This window comes from Orycteropus afer, unplaced genomic scaffold (genome assembly GCF_000298275.1).
Source record: "Orycteropus afer afer isolate SDZICR_OR568_19922 unplaced genomic scaffold, OryAfe1.0 scaffold00147, whole genome shotgun sequence".
NCBI lineage: Eukaryota > Metazoa > Chordata > Mammalia > Tubulidentata > Orycteropodidae > Orycteropus > Orycteropus afer.
This window is the reverse complement of record NW_006921734.1, coordinates 7,103,119-7,119,316: the sequence shown is the minus strand read 5'-3', so window position 1 is coordinate 7,119,316 and position 16,198 is coordinate 7,103,119. Positions and strand designations below refer to the sequence as shown.

The following is a 16,198-nucleotide window of genomic DNA, read 5'->3' as shown; positions in this document are numbered from 1 at the left end:
CACCCAAATCCTAAAAAAAAAAAAAAAAAAAGAATTAAATAATAAACTGATTCCTTTAAAACTATAGATTCCCACCACTATCCTATTGCCTTAGAAACTCTGAGGGTTGGGATGAAGAATTTGCTTTCACACAAAAATTGTTCAGTTCATGTGCTCAGTCATTTTTTTACAGTTAGAAATATTTAGGGGCTTTATTTTTGGGGTAACATTGATCAATGATAAGTAAAAATATTTTTTGGCACTTTTTATACAGATTTGAAATAGTGTATAACTGAAAGGAATATAATCAAGATTTAATGACTTGGTGATAATACTCACTGGGTCAATGTTTACTATTACTTGTTCTTCCAAACCTCAAACCAAACTCACTGTTATTGAGACAATTCTGACTCATAGGCGAGGCCCCCCATTTAGTTTCTGAGGTGGTTAAGCTTTATGGAAGTAGATTGCCTTGTCTTTCTTCTGCAGAGTGGCTGTTGGGTTTGAACTGTCAACCTTCTAGTCAGTAGTCAAACGCCTTAGGCACCGCACCACCAGAGCTCCTTTATTTGTACCTAAAACTCACTGCCGTTGAGTCAGATCTGACTTAATACGACCCCTCCTTGGGTTTCTGAGGCTTTGGAATCACTACGATACGAAAGTAGATTGCCCAATCTTTCTTCTGAGGAGTGGCTGGTGGATTCGAACCACCAGCCTTCTGGTTAGCAGTCAAATCCTTAGGCACTACGCCACCAGAGCTCTGAATTTGTACGTAAGAGCAGTGAAACTACATTAAAATGGAAACTTTAAAGTTCTTGAACTGTCTTTTTTACATAGTCAATAAAATCTCTCAGTGTCCCACTAGTTTAGGTATTAGTGCTCACCTTTATATTGCCAAGCAGCATCAACTCGGAGACTAATTCCCGGAAAGTGTTTTACAACCCTCTGTGGGTACCCTTTGTCCATGGTTTGGGTCATCTCATCATACCTGAATAAATGGATTTAAACATTTTCCAGCAGGCCTTTGTTTTGGAGAGCTTAATTCTTCTACTGCCTAGCTTGGAATTAAGCTGAAATGTGGGGAATAAATAGGCCTCACCAAAATCAAACCCACTGCCATGGAGTCAATTCTCACTCATAGTGACCCTGTAGGACATAGTAGAATTGCCTCATAGGGTTTTGGTGACTGTAAATCTTTATGGGAGCAAACTGCTTGCATCGCGTTTCTCCCCTGGAGTGGCTGGGGGTTTGAACTGCTGATTTTTTGTTTAGCAGCTGAATGTTTTAACCACTGTGCCACAAAGCTCCTTTAAGTAGGGCTGGTAGAGGAAAACTAATTGAATCAGTAATAAATATATGACAATGTTTATGCTTGGCTGCATCATTCACAATGTCTCAAAATAAGAAATGATCAAACATAAAAGCCATATCATTTGTTAGATTGCTGCTGTTCTGAGTAGGAGCTCAGCTTGGAGCTCTCATAGATTATGACTTTGTGTGTGTGTCTGGCAATTTGGCTGGCATCATCAGCTTTCTTCTTATATCTTATCTTAATTTTTATTTTGGAGAAAGGTTTAGGATTCATTAAAACATCCTTTGGTTTGGTAGATATCATCCATCAGAGATTTCCCTAATTCACATTAATAAACCTACATCTTAGTTTTATTTTTGCCTGTGTCAGTGGTGCAACGTGGGTATTTTTTCCTCCAGAATAAAGTCAAAGGGTCAATTCTGTGAATTTACCTCCAGCACCAGAAACCCACAAAAAAGTAGGTTTTTCTTGTGTTTTGGTCACAGATAGCTGCATCAATTTTCTTCACACGTCTTGGAAAGCCAAATGTATAGATGGATTTGGGATAATCTGGCAAAATGGCATATCCTCTGATCACCCAGAAATTGTCATCTAGGAAGAGAGAAAGTGATTATCTTCTGTTCTATTTCCTAAAAGGACAAATAGATGTTTTAAGAAGTTTGAAGATGACTAGATGCCTAGTTCTTTTCAGCTGCAATGCTTGGAGATGAAATAATTTTATGTCCCCATTTATTTCTTCCACTTTCTTTGGCATTTATATTATTAATATGATACAATAATATATACTGATAGTTAATAGCATGTCCACCCTTGCCAACTGGTTCACTGTGCTGATTGTGTTTAAATCGCCAACTTTGGCAAAGCAATCAAGCAAGTTTGGGCATGTTATCCTAAAATTCGGACCCTAAGTGTTCTCAGAGGCAAGTAACCTGGTGAAATCCATGTGAAAAAGTAGAGTAGCTAGGTTAAATATACTTGAAATGCAGTTGATTTTGAATTTCAGATAAACTGGGTAATTGTTTTGGAAGCTCTAGTGGTGCAGTGGTTAAACCATTCAGCTGCTAACCAAAAAGTCAGTGGTTCGAACACACCAGCCTGCTCCATGGGAAGAAGATGAGGAAGTATGCTTCCATAGATTCACAGCCTTGGAAACTCTATTCTACTTTGTCCCATAGGATCACTAAGAGTCAGAAATGACTCAACAGTAAGTGAGTTTGGTTTTGGTTTCTGGTATATCCAGAATATTGCATGTGACATACAAAAAACAAAAAATGACTTGTTGTCTATCTGAAATTCAGAGCATCTGTATTTTTATTTGCCAACTCTAGTAACCCTAGTAAAAAGGGAACATTAAAAAAAAACAAATGGATTACATTTACTTGGCTGAAAAAAGTCTAGTTTTTAGTTTTTATGAAACAGGTTTATTTTATCCTTGTGTAATCAGGATGGTGTTTTGCTTCACGCCCCAGATATTTCTGGTTGTTTTTTCTCTGACAGGAACCTAAGTTCAGGGAAGAAACCCTGTCCATTTGGCTGATGTATAAAGGTTATATTATTTGTACCCAAATACCCATTGGCTAGTTTAGGCATCCTGAGGAAGAAGAGGAATTATAATGAGCAAAGTTACCTTTAAAAATCAGAATCTTATCTTTGGGGTTCTCATATGCAGCTTGAATATCCACTGGCAGAGATGGCCAGAATGAAGCAATTAATTCAAATTCAATGTTGGCGATATCATAATAAATCCTCCATACATACCTGTGATAGACCAAAAACATTTGATATGTACAGCCTGTATGTCTATGTCAATGAAAACATTGCAATCTTAGACTCACCATTTATCTAACCACTTGATATTTTTCTCAACTAATTTACAGATAATAATAACACACTTCCCCCCAGAAAATTTGGGTGGTTTTGAGTTCAGTCCTACCCTTTAGACTACTAAGGTCAGGAAATACCTTTGCTTCCAATCTCCTGGGTTCTTAAGGTACAAACTATCCATAAAAATGTCGTGAATAGTTCTGACTTCCCAATGGCCTCAGGTATGCCAAAGCAGCAACATCCAAGATCACAGGTATTCTAAATTCTAAGCATAAATTTTTGATGTTGATATTTGCTAGAATAAGAAATGATAGCTTTGATTGTGGTGCCAAAATACTCCGTCAGCAGTCCCCTTCTGGCTGTAAAATTCTACAAGTCTATTAATGAGACCTGAAAAGTACTATATTCCATTTCTCTCTCCATGTAGTCCATCCTTCTCTGATATCCCTGAGAGATGGTCTCTCGGCATCTGCTGCTGTGAGCATGGCAGTGATCACATGTAATCACAGTGCTTACATATTTGGATAGGAGCTCTGGTGGTGGTGTGGTTTACAGTTTTTGGCTGCTAACCAAAAGGTCAGTTGTTCCAACCCATCAGCTGCTCTGTGGAAGAAAGATGAGGCAGTCTGCTTCCTTAAAGATTTACAACCTTGGAAACTCGGTGGGGATTGCTATGAGTTGGAACTGATTCAATTGCAGTGAGTTTTATGTAGTTGGATGGGTAGAAGGAAGCCAATTTCAAATATTCTTTCCTTTTCACTTATGTATTTGTCATATTGTGCATGCCCTGATAATTTGTTTTGAAAATATGGTCATGGTATACATAAGTAACTTACAGTGTTGAAATACAAGTTAAATAAATTATACATAGTGAAAGAATAGAGTTCTTTCTACAGTTAATACTTTATTGATGCAACATTAAGGAATGGTCACCAGTATGCTAACCAATGTTTTAAAAAGATTTTAATAAAAAAAAATACTTGAGTTTATCATTTGCCAATTTTCAGGGTATAAACACACCTACCACGACCAGTTTCAGACTGTCAATGTGATATCAACTGGTTTGTGCAAGTTCTGAAATTTTAACAATTGTCTCTTGAGCCAGTATGAGCTTGCTCCAGAGTAACACTGGAATGGCATATTATTTTGGGAAAAAAGTCACAGAAAGTGGACTCTACTTCATCTTCTTAACCAATGAAAAAATTTAAAATTGCTTAAAAACATTAAAAAATAGTTTTAAAAACAATATAAGAGATAAATGGTCATAGTGAAACATTCAAAGTTTTGGGAAGGTATAAAGTGAAAAGTAAAAGACATACATTCTCACCAGCCTCATTGATTCCTCCTTTTTCACCAAATCCCTTGAAAAGAAATATATTCATAGGAACTGGAGGTGTTTAAGGGAATGGGTTTACCTGCCTTTAAAGAACATTATTTCTCTGCGGAAAGTGGAGACAGCATCAAAAGTCAAATCAGGATCACAGGCATGGGACATTGTGGTTTCCTTTGGCTTCGCAGATGCCTTAGGTAAACCTCCTTTGATTTTAAAAAAAAAAAAAGACCCACAGTGAATGAAGAAGACATGAGGAACTGCCCTACTGACTACTGAAGGATCTTACCCAAGTGAATATTTTCTTCATGACACTATTTCAAGAAGTGATTTTCTCAACTTCCTTCCTGTAAAGCTTTCTTTTTAGTTCACACATATTCAGATTTATAATTTTACTCACCATAGATGGACTGAATTCCACTGATATCGTCCTGAGAAAGTGGGTACTTCTTAGGATCCAGGGAGACATAATTTGGGAACATCAATGCTTTTTGATCATTGGAGTGAGAAAGCCCTAGTGAATGACCAAATTCATGAGCAGCCACGAGAAACAAGCTGAGTCCTTAATAAAAAACAGGGAAAACACAAGCACATTAGTCAATTAAATGTAGAATGGTTGTATCTGAAGTTAAGAATAACTAAAGGAAAGGGAGAAAAGACCTGCTATACAGCAGATAATGGCATAAAATCCCAAACTAAACCCACTGCTATCAAGTCGATTCTGACTCCTAGTGACTCTATAGGACAGAGTAGAGTTGCCCGTTAGGGTTCCCATGCCTATAAACCTTTATGGAAGCAGACTCATCTTTCTCCTGCAGGGTGGCTGGTGGGTTTAAACCTCTGATCTTTTTGGTTAGCAGCCCAATGCTTTAATCACAGCACCACCAAGGCTTCTTTGGTTGGAACAAAGTGTCTTAAAACACAATATTTTAAAAAAATCACCACTTTTTGGTTGTTGCTAGACTATACTATATGTGATCATGTTGCTCTGTGCTTATATTCTTCAGAGGTTCTCCACTAACTATAGGATAAAATCCAAATGCCATAACAACACCTTCCATGATTTAGTTCCTGACTTTTTCTAGCCTCATATATATATTTTTCATATTCCATGAACTTCCATTTAACTACATTAAATCACCAGTAATTGTTTATATGTGCTATAATCTTTCTAATCTCTATGTCTTTATACCTCCACTCCTTCTGCCTAGAATACTGTCTCTTCCACTCCTTCTTTGTTTAACTAGCCCACTTATTCACCAGGACTACTCTTAATAGTAACTTTCTTTCCAAGGTTTCCCTTATCCCACTACCTCCTATCCAGACTGACCTAAACACACTTCTCTAGGCTCCCATAGACTTCCTGATTAATTCTGCCATAGCACATAAAAGATTGCATTGTTTATTTATTCTATCCAGCTGTGCACCCTTGAACACAAGAATCATGTCTTTATTATCTTTTATTTTTGGCAAACTGCTACAATGATTGGCAGTAGAAGGTGTTGGGTGTAGAAGCATTTATTTAGGTGAAAGAATGGCTAAGACGCATTTCCCTCACATGACCAAGGTACCCTATGCTTAACCATACTAGAAGTCTTACCACACATCTTGGAATTGGATTTTTGTTTGCCTATCTTTCCCCTAGTCTGTAAGGTTCTAAGTATAAGGACCATCCTTGGACTTGAAATTAAGTTGATATTGTTTAATGAAAAGGGTATACGATTAACAATTTTTACCATGATGGAGCCGTGTATAGTGAATATTTGCACAAAACACTTTAACTTTTGAAAATGGCAAAAGGTTATTTTATAATCTCTAATGCCTGTCTGCTCTGACCTCTGCTGCTTCCCTTTGACTGGTTGGCTATATCACTGTGTGTGCTTTTGGTTAAGAGATTGGACAAGTGAATCTAAGAAAAAATAGTTCAAATGTAACTAACTAACTGCCATTGAGTCGATTCAACTCATAGCGACCTCTCCTTGGGATTCTGAGGTGATATCTCTACTGAAGTAGATTGCCCAATCTGCCTTCTGAGGAGTGGTCAGTGGGTTTGAACCTCCAGCCTTCTGGATAGCAGGCAAATGCCTTAGGCACTACACCACCAGAGCTCCAATTCAAATGTAGGTCTTCTAAATCAAGTTCTTATCTTTATTCTGACTTTAAAGACCCTCTACAATTTGAATTATATTTAGTTTTTCAACCTTCTTTTCTGCTACAACCCTCATACATGAGTTGGTCTGGGTTATTCCATGCAGAACATTCTTACATACCCTTTTTACTATATTTTGCCTTTCTAGATCCTGTGTGGCATCATTTCCTCCCCTGGCCCCTGGGTCTGGGATATTTCTTCTGTGCGCTCCCATCTCATTGCCATAGTTCCTTTATCTCAGCACTGATAATAATGGTTTTAATTGCTTTCTGATCTATCTTATTGAATGTCTTGCCCTTTTACACTGACCCTCTACAAACTGTTTTGGTTATCTACTGCCACTCTAACAGAAAATACCACAGGTGGATGGTTGGCTTTAACAACGAAGGACTTATTTTCTTACAGTTTAGGAGACTAGAAGTTTGAGTTCAAAGTGCCAGCTCCTTGGGCTTCAGCTTTGCCTCTTGGTCCTGGCCAACTTCAGCTGGAGGCATCTTTTACCTCACCAGCTGATGGCTACTGAGGCTGACAAACCCAATGTTGACAAGTAAAATGACACAGTCCTGAGATAATAAAGCAACATGGCAGGCCACTAGTTCAAGTCCATAAACAGTTTCAAGATCAGCAGAAAACATGGCAGGCCATTGAGATGAAGACTTGGCCAAATACAGGATCCAGATATGCCCAAAAGCACAAGACGTTTCTCAATGTGTCTTCTTACGTACTGGAAGCTGATCACTTCTGTAAGGCAGCTACTCAGCTGCTCACAGTAGATTCCATCATGGAGTTTTTACCAGTATCATCATGGGGAATAACTACATCCAGCTGCCCAGCCACTCAAACTCAGGCCCAGGCAAGTTGACACATAAACTTAACTACTACACCAAGCACAGTATCCTTCTCCAAAGACTGGTCCCTTCTAATAATATAACCAAAGCATGAGAGATTAAGTGTAGCCATTCTTGCTTGTAAGGAGCACTCTGGCTATACTTCCTCTAAGACAGATGTGTTTATTTTTCTAACAAACCATGGTACATGCAATATTCTTCACCAACACCACATTCAAAAGCATCGATTCTTCTGTGGTCTTCTTTATTCATTGTCCAGCTTTCACATGCATATGAGGCTATGAAAAATACCATGGCTTGGATCAAGTGCACTCAGTCTTTAAAGTGACATCTTTTCTCTTAAATACTTTAAAGAGGTCTTTTGCTTCAGATTTGCCCAATGCAATATGCCATTTGATTTCTTGACTGCTGTTTCCATGGGTGTTGATTATAGATCCAGGTAAATTATGGTTGTTTTTGTTAGGAGCTGTTGAGTTGATTTTCAACTCAGAGAAACCCCATGTGACAGAGTAGAACTTCCCCATAGGGCATTCACACTGCAATCTTGATGTGAGTTGATAGCTAGGTCTTTTTCCAATAGAGCCACTGGGTGGGTTTGAACCACCAACCTATCAGTTAGTAGCTGAGTGCTAATAGTTGCACCATTAATAGAGATAAAAGGACAGAGGCTGAGCTCTGTCTCTGGATATAAAAGCAAATCCTGGCCGAATAGGAGGAACCAACCTGATTTTGCTAAGTACCAAGATACCTCTTAAAAACTTCCCAATAGGGCATATCTATGCTGCTTTTAGGTCAAGTACAGAGAAATACTGGGACATAACTCAGTAGAATATACACAACAGATATGGTCCATTTTTCTCCTCAGTTATTTGGATGACACTATTATTCTACATCCTTCATCCTCTTGTCTGCTTGGCAATGGCAGAAACCAATCCTATATTTGCCCTGGTTCCTGAAGCCCAGTCAATAGCTGAGTTTTTTTCTCCCTCTTTGCTCGCAAGCACGGAACATATGTTTTGGAGCCTTTCAGTTTTGCAGGAACTATAAAAGTAAAAAAAGAAACCCAAAACAACAGCAAAAAAATTTCCTGGAGTTGCTTGTTATGTGCCGTCGAGTTGGCCCCGACTCATAGCGACCCCTCCTTGGGTTTCCGAGGCAGTAACACTACGGAAGTAGGATTGCCCAACCTTCCTTCCAAGGAGTGGCTGGTGGGTTTGAACCACCAGCCTTCTGGTTAGCAGTCAAGTGCTTTTAGCCACTATGCTACCAGAGCTCCTTAGCAGCACTGAACTGGTGTGCTATCCATTAGCCGAGTCACAGCCTCTGCTTTCTGGGAACTCTGAAAGCTAGAAGCCACACCCAAGATGACTATCGTCAATAATAGAAGAAAAACAGTGTTTAGGGAGAATCCAAGAGTCTACTGATCCTGTTGCTTTGTTTGATGCATATGCTTTTACTGCAGTAAAGTTTTTTTTCTTTTTTTTGTAAAGTAATAAGCACCTCTTAATTAAGTGCCAGGAAAATCCATTAAGAGAAATAAAATCCACACACTTGGTCTGAAGAAGTAGGTCAAATATTAAGATTAATGCCTAATTCTTTGGCAGATGGACAAGAGTTAGAAAAGGAAGTTCATACTTTTAAATATATCTTCTGTGAACTGAATCTACATATCATTCTTCAATCGCTAACTCAAATATTACCATATCCCTTGTTTCATTTTTAACTCCTCAAGCCACAGATGACTTCTAAAACTGGTACAATACATAATGCATTCTGCCTTGTATAGTGTATATTCACCATACAACATCATGGACCTCTTAAAGACTAGAACTTTTCCAGTACAGCACCTTTTATAATCCCAGGAAAACAGTGGATGTTCACGTACAGTAGATGAATGAATGAATGTATGAGTAACTGAGGAATACTCCGATCATAAGACACTGACAAATTTATGAGGACGGTGCATGATAAAGACTCTAAACTACATAAGCACAGTTATCTGAATATATACCAAACACTTTCATAATGCCATTGTTATGAATTGAATGGTGTCCCCTGCAAAAGAAATGTGGAAGTCCTAACCTCCTGTACCTACAGATATGTCCCTCATTAGAAATGGAGATTTTCTTTTGTTAAGTTAATGAGGCTATGCCAGAGTAGTAGTTGTTGTTGTTATGTGCCATCCAGTTGACCCAACTCATAGAGACTCCTCCTTGGGTTCCCGAGGCAGTATCACTACAGAAGTAGATTGCCCCATCTTCCTTCCAAGGAGTGGCTGGTGGGTTTGAACCACCAGCCTTCTGGTTAGCAGTCAAGTGTCTTAGGCACTATGTTACCAGAGCTCCTGTGCCAGAGTAGTTGTTGTTGTTGTTATGTGCCGTCGAGTCGGCCCCTACTCATAGCGACCCCTCCTTGGGTTTCTGAGGCAGTATCACTACGGAAGTAGGATTACCCAACCTTCCTTCCAAGGAGTGGCTGGTGGGTTTGAACCTCCAGCCTTCTGGTTAGCAGTCCAGTGCTTTAGCCACTATGCTACCAGGCCCTAAACCTAAATAATTCTGAATAATATCTTATAAAGAGAGCAAAATAGACACAGAGACACATACCATTTGAAGATGGAGACAATGTGAAAACTACAAGCTTAAATTGCTGGCAGCTACTAGAAACTGAAGGAGCTCTGGTAGCAAAGTGCCCCATCCTTCCGAGGAATGGCTGGTGGGTTTGAACTGCTAGCCTTCTGGTTAGCAGTTAAATGCCTTAGGCACTGTGCTACCAGACCTCCCAGTAATTAAGATAGTCATTGTAAAGGACAGAAAAATATGGGAGAATTTGGGAAGTTTAGAGGGAAAAAGAAATGAATGCAGAATGAATTTCGAAGTAATGAAATTTTGTTCATAAAGAAAATTGGGCTCACCTTCTCCATCCTTGGTCCAATTTTCATCCTCATCGAAGTGAGTGTCTCCACCCAGACCCGGACCAGGAGGAAAGGCATGACCAAGGACTCCTAAAGGACCATCAAAATAACGAGGGCACCACCCATGGACTGAGATACAATTTAGGGGGAAAAAATAGTCAGCCACTTCAAACTTCCTGAGATGAGTGTAATTACACATTTTTTTCTCTGTTGAAAACTTTACCTTTGGTCCTAAAAGCAATCATGATGTCTGCAATCCCTTTGGAAATCTTGGTAAATATTAGTGGGGTCACCATGCTCCATACTTCTAACGCTTTTTGGATAGCTTCATCCACATCAGCTCGTGACATATCTGGAGTATAGTTCATTATTCTTAAAAATTAATAAAAATACGTGAATTGATGGTTACACATGCATGTATACTAGACTCATACTAAGAAAAGAAAATCATTTCAGGCTTATCAAACAAAGCATATCTGCTGTAACTTTTGGAATGATGATATTATCTTACATTTGTATAGGACTTTAATATTTAAATAAAGTACTTTTACACATGCTATATAATTCAATCCTTTCATCTGCCTGGTAATTACTTTAATAAATGAGGGTCAAACAGGTTAAATAACTTCCCTAAAACTGCTCCTTAAGTAGGAAAATACTAATCTCGTGTATGCATTTGCTGTGTATAACCCAAAACAAAAAGAGCAAACTCACTGCTATTGCATCCCTACTCATAGCGACTCCTCCTTGGGTTTCCAAGGTGCCTAAGGCACTAGGCTGCTAACCAGAAGGCTAGTGGTTCAAACCCACCAGCCACTCCTCAGAAGGAAGGTTGGGCAATCTACTTTTGTAGTGATACTGCCTCAGACGTCCAAGGAGGGGTCGCTATGAGTCGGGTCCAACTCGACGGCACATAACAACAACAGCAACATCTCTATGGAAGTAGATCACCCAATCTTCCTTCTGAGGAGTGACTGGTGGGTTTGACCACTAGCCCTCTGGTTAACAGTCAAATGCCTTAGGCACTACACCACCAGAGCTCCTTTGCTGTGTATATGAATGTATTATAAATGCATTTGATAAAGAATTGAGAATTATTTTCTTGAATGGCTTATGGAAATCAGTTTTGTGCACATATCATATATCAAGATTCTTACTTGAGGTTATAAAGCTATTCAGAAAGAGATTTTCTTCCTTTAAAATTCCCTGTCTTTCTAAACCTATTTTTTATCTCAATTCCTCACACTCAATGTTGTTGTTGTTGTTGTTATGTGCCGTCGAGTCTGCCTCAACTCATAGGGACCCATCCTTTGGTTTCCGAGGCAGTATCATTACGGAAGTAGATTGCCCAACCTTCCTTCTGAGGAGTGGCTGGTGGGTTTGAACCTCCAGCCTTCTGTTTAGCAGTCAATTGCCTTAGGCAGTATGCTACCAGAGCTCCTTCATACTCAATAGGATGAAAGAAAAGCTCTCAGAAACACTATTTAAGGCCAGGACTCTAGAGTGATGGTCAAGTCACTGCTTTCTCCTTCGGTCAGGGGCACTGTTGACACTCTCTCTGCCATTATGCTGGCCTGTTCCCTGAGATGTCTGTGGTGAACCTCATGCTTCACTCCAGAGTCTATCTGAGTTTTGACAGCTCTAACTCACACACACCTCTAACATGAACTGGTTGTGCTCCAGGGTGCTTTTCCATTTTCCCTTGACACATTTCATCTGGGCCTTCAAGCATTTGAAGCTAGCGGTAGTGTTCTAATCCAAGTTTATGTGGAGGAGGCACTGGCCAGAGATAAGAGTTTATTTATGGAACCAAAGTTTGCTAGAAACTCTGGTGATATAGTGCCTAAGGCATTTGGGAACTCAAGGAAGAGTTGCTAACCGACTTGGCGGAGTGTTTGGTTTTGGTTTTGGAGAGTGTGCTAAGAGTTATGTAATCTTGATTGTGGTAAATGATCTTCCCTCTCCCCACCCCAACAGTTTCTCTGTGTTTAAGGCAGAAATAACAATAGTTGATTGGAAGGATAGAACAAATGAAACCTATGAGTGCCATGCACATAGGAAGTGCTCAGTAAAGTAAACTATTATTATTATTGTTCCTTGGAGATTATATTTATGTTCTTTTGGATTAAAGACTAGGAGGCGACAGGTTTGTTGGAGTCCTGGATGATACAGTTAGTGCATCAAACTACCAACCAAAAGGTTGGAGGTTCAAATCTACCCAGAAGCATTTAGAAAGAAAGACCTGGTGATCTACTTCTGAAAATCAGCCATTGAAAACTCTACAGAGCACAGTGCTACTCTGACACATATGGGGTCCTCATAAGTTGGAGTCAACTTGATGGCAACTGGGGTATTCTTAAATTGGAAGAAGCATTACCTGTAAGTGAGGTTGTATTTTCTCCACCCAGGGAGAGTGTAGCCATACTGACCAACATCAGGCACCCCACACCTGGGTTTCTTCATGATCTCAAGAGTGTTTGAGTCCAGTTTTCCAGTCACTGTTAATCCAAAAAATGCTTGCATTCCTCGAATTTTGCCAGCTGTGAGACTCCTGTTCTTGCTCTGAAGGAGATGACTCCCTTCTATTTCAAGAGAGTAGAACTGGTTGAGATATGCCTGACCAAAAAGACAAAAAAAAAGGCACAGAATACAGGAGAGCAAAACTTTCACCTCGGGAGGAAACAAAATTGCTCGAAAATCCTCTTTGCCAGTAGGGAGGTAAAACGGAAATAAGGAATAAGGGACATGAAGAAGCAAGGGAGGAAAGAAGAAAGCAAGGAAACAAAGTAGAAGAAAAGTCACCCTGCTTTTCAAATCCCAAGAATTGGTTGAATTATGTGTGTCCAGGGTTAGCCAAACCACACAGCCCACAAAACTCCGAGCCTCCACAAAGAGAATCAAGCTTCTATAACATTAAATGATGACATATTTTACATATTTTTGCTGTTACTTTCATTTTAGTGTTTCCTTGAAACAAAATCTAGAAGACATAGGTGATAATTCATTTTAAAAATTAAATTGGTTGGACCTAGTATGGCAAATTAACTGGACTGATTTTAAGGAAATCTCCAAAGCTATGCATTTTTCATACATCTGAGGATGTTGTTGTTAGGTGCCATCAAATTGATTTTGACTCACAGCAACTCTATGCGACAGAATAGAGCTGCTCCATAGGGCTTCCTAGGCTGGAATTTTTATGGAAGCAGATCACCAGGTCTTTCTCTTGAGGAGCCAATGGGTGGGTTTGAACTGCCTCAAACCATAAATTGGGCCCTACTGGTTTAACTGCTTTCATAGGTATGTACATTTCTTTTTAAGGACTGTCCCCTTTCTCCTCTCACTAACTATCCTCTACTTCTAACCATTATTTACAATTGTAGCAAATCCTGCCTTCCTCACATCCCTGCCTCCACCCTGTACTCCACACACAGTTCCTGATGTCCTTAGAAGCCCCTTCTCACAAGAAAGTCCAGTACTCTTTTGTAGGAATTTGTAATATTTTTAGGTTCCAATTCAACTGATAAAGTGAATTTTATTGATAGTCTGTTAACAACATTTATTGAGACAGTACCTGAGCCAGCTGCATGGTATCTTCATTATCCATCCCTTGGTCTGTTGGAAACGCAGAAGAAAATGTTATGAAGAGCAAAAATAGAAACACAAGGCTCTTCATTCCTCTCTCTTCAGTTGAAGCCTGATTCTGTTTGCACAGAATTTAGAAAATAAAAGTGAGACGTGGCATGAATTGGTTTGTATGTATCATCATTTAATTAGTAACAGAAAAGGGCTTCTGCCATGAAGTGTGTCACGATATGTTTTTTTCCCCTAGATTGATTTGATTTTTGCAATCATGGTCTGCAATTATTTTGTAAACACAATTATTCTTCAACATTTAATTTAATATTCTATAGAGTAAGCTTCCAAGTTACTTTTGGCCTTGCAAAGTTGGAGGTTTTTGAATGGATAAATACTTGAGAGTTTATAAAATGATTTTCTTTTGAATGAATCTCCAAAATATCTTGGCAGAGTAGTGTCATGAAAAGACCATTGAATCAGAAATTGAATTACTCTAATTAGCTAATTCATCAAAATGTCTTTTGAGCATCTGCTATTTGAACATTTCTGTGAATGCAAGCCTCGGCAAACAAACTATCTCTCTGATCTTGTTTGAGAATGCAGATGAAAACAAATCTTTACCTGTTTGAGCTAATGCATGACAAGAGTCCCTGGGTGATGTAAATGATTAATCCCCTCAAATGCTAACCAAAAGCTTGGCAGTTCAAACCCACCCATAAGCCCCTCAGAAGAAGAGCTTGGTGACCTGCTCTTGAAAGATCCCAACCTTAAAAACCCTATGGAGTGCAGTTCTACTCTGACAGATACAGGGCCACCATGAGTTGCAATCATCTCATCAGCAAGTGGTGGAAGAAGACAAAATGGAAGCAAGTGAAAAAATATACACTGCAGATTGCAAAGATCAAGCTGGACCAAAATGTGATGATCACTGGTGATGACTGTGGCTCATAAGACTCCATGCAGGTAGGGTTGGAACTGCACAGAAGAAGAGGGAGGGTGTGTGAACAGAAGGAGACATCGGAAGCAGATAGGACAGCAGAAATGTATAGAGGGTTGTAGGAAAACTGTCTCAACTGTAGTAAATGTATTTACCAATGGGAGATTGGGCTGACCTTATATAAAAGTGGGAGAAATACAGAGGAAAAATGGTCATGAGAAGAGGGAGGCAGACACTGGAGTGCCAAGGAAGCCAAAGTTTGCTAGCCAGCACCAGAAACTGAGAGACAGGCATGCAACAGATTCTCCCTTGGAACCTTCCCAAGGATCACCTTGCCAACACTTTGATTTTTGACTTCTAGTGTCCAGAGCTGTGAAATAAGAAATTTCTGACATTTCAAGCCACTTAATTTGTACTACTTAGTTAGGGTAGCTCCAGAAAACAAATATATGGTGCAAGGAAAATAAACGTTTTGAATCTATATTGGTAGTGTGACTGGATATAAAATTCAAGCAAAAATATATTTTCCTTAAAATTTTGAAGGTACTACTATTCCATTTAGGACCTCTTGTGGCATAGTGCCTAAGGCATCTGACTGCTAACCAGAAGGCTGGTGGTTCAAACCCACAAGCCACTCCCCAGAAGGAAGGTTGGGCAATCTACTTCTGTAGTGATATCGCCTCGGAAACCCAAGCAGGGGTTGCAATGAGTCAGACCTGACTCGATGGCAGTTGAGTTAAACTGTTCCATTGCTTTCCAAAATATCATGTTACTTTTTATTATTATTATTTTTATTTTTATTGTGATTTGGGTGAAAATTTACAGAGCAAATATACTTTCCATACAGCAGATCACATACACTTTGTCTCATGACATTGACCACAATTTAGCACAATGCAACATCTACTCTCCCACTTCCTCCCGATAGGTACTGCTTCCCTGTGACCATCCCTCCATGCACTCCTACCCCTGAGCTGTCTTCCTGTGCCTGAGCAGCCCTTCTTTCTCTCTTGCTTGTTCTCTCTAAGGAGTGTATCTACCTCAGATAAATGCTCAACTAGCATGCCTGTCTACTGCTTGGCTGGAAGTTACAGGTGTGTGTTCAATTCCAGACCTGAAGAGCAGCTAGGGGCCATAGTCTCTGTGGTTCCACCAGGCTCCATCAGGCCAGTAAACCTGTTCCCCGCTTTTCTTTTTTTTTTTTTCCAAATGATTTTGAGTTTTGTTCCACATTGTTCCCCCTGTCTATCCAGGATCACCTACAAAGATCCTCTTCCAAGTGGTTGACAGTAGTAGTCGAGCACCTTCTATTTCTTCTGGTCTCATAGT

General features: G+C 39.4%; 1 protein-coding gene across 1 annotated transcript in view; it reads right to left on the bottom strand.

The window, feature by feature from the left end:
• MMP27 (matrix metallopeptidase 27) overlaps nucleotides 1-14,029 on the bottom strand; it is a 23,382-nt gene extending 9,353 nt beyond the window's left edge. The window contains exons 1-9 of the mRNA XM_007946010.1: nucleotides 13,928-14,029; nucleotides 12,734-12,972; nucleotides 10,580-10,728; nucleotides 10,357-10,485; nucleotides 4,846-5,007; nucleotides 4,531-4,651; nucleotides 2,919-3,049; nucleotides 1,723-1,882; nucleotides 864-967 (exon numbers count right to left, since the gene is read on the bottom strand). Of these exons, the coding sequence (XP_007944201.1) occupies nucleotides 864-967; nucleotides 1,723-1,882; nucleotides 2,919-3,049; nucleotides 4,531-4,651; nucleotides 4,846-5,007; nucleotides 10,357-10,485; nucleotides 10,580-10,728; nucleotides 12,734-12,972; nucleotides 13,928-14,029 (1,297 nt within the window). The remainder of the gene's footprint in view (nucleotides 1-863; nucleotides 968-1,722; nucleotides 1,883-2,918; nucleotides 3,050-4,530; nucleotides 4,652-4,845; nucleotides 5,008-10,356; nucleotides 10,486-10,579; nucleotides 10,729-12,733; nucleotides 12,973-13,927) is intronic.
• Between the last annotated feature and the right edge of the window lie 2,169 nt (nucleotides 14,030-16,198).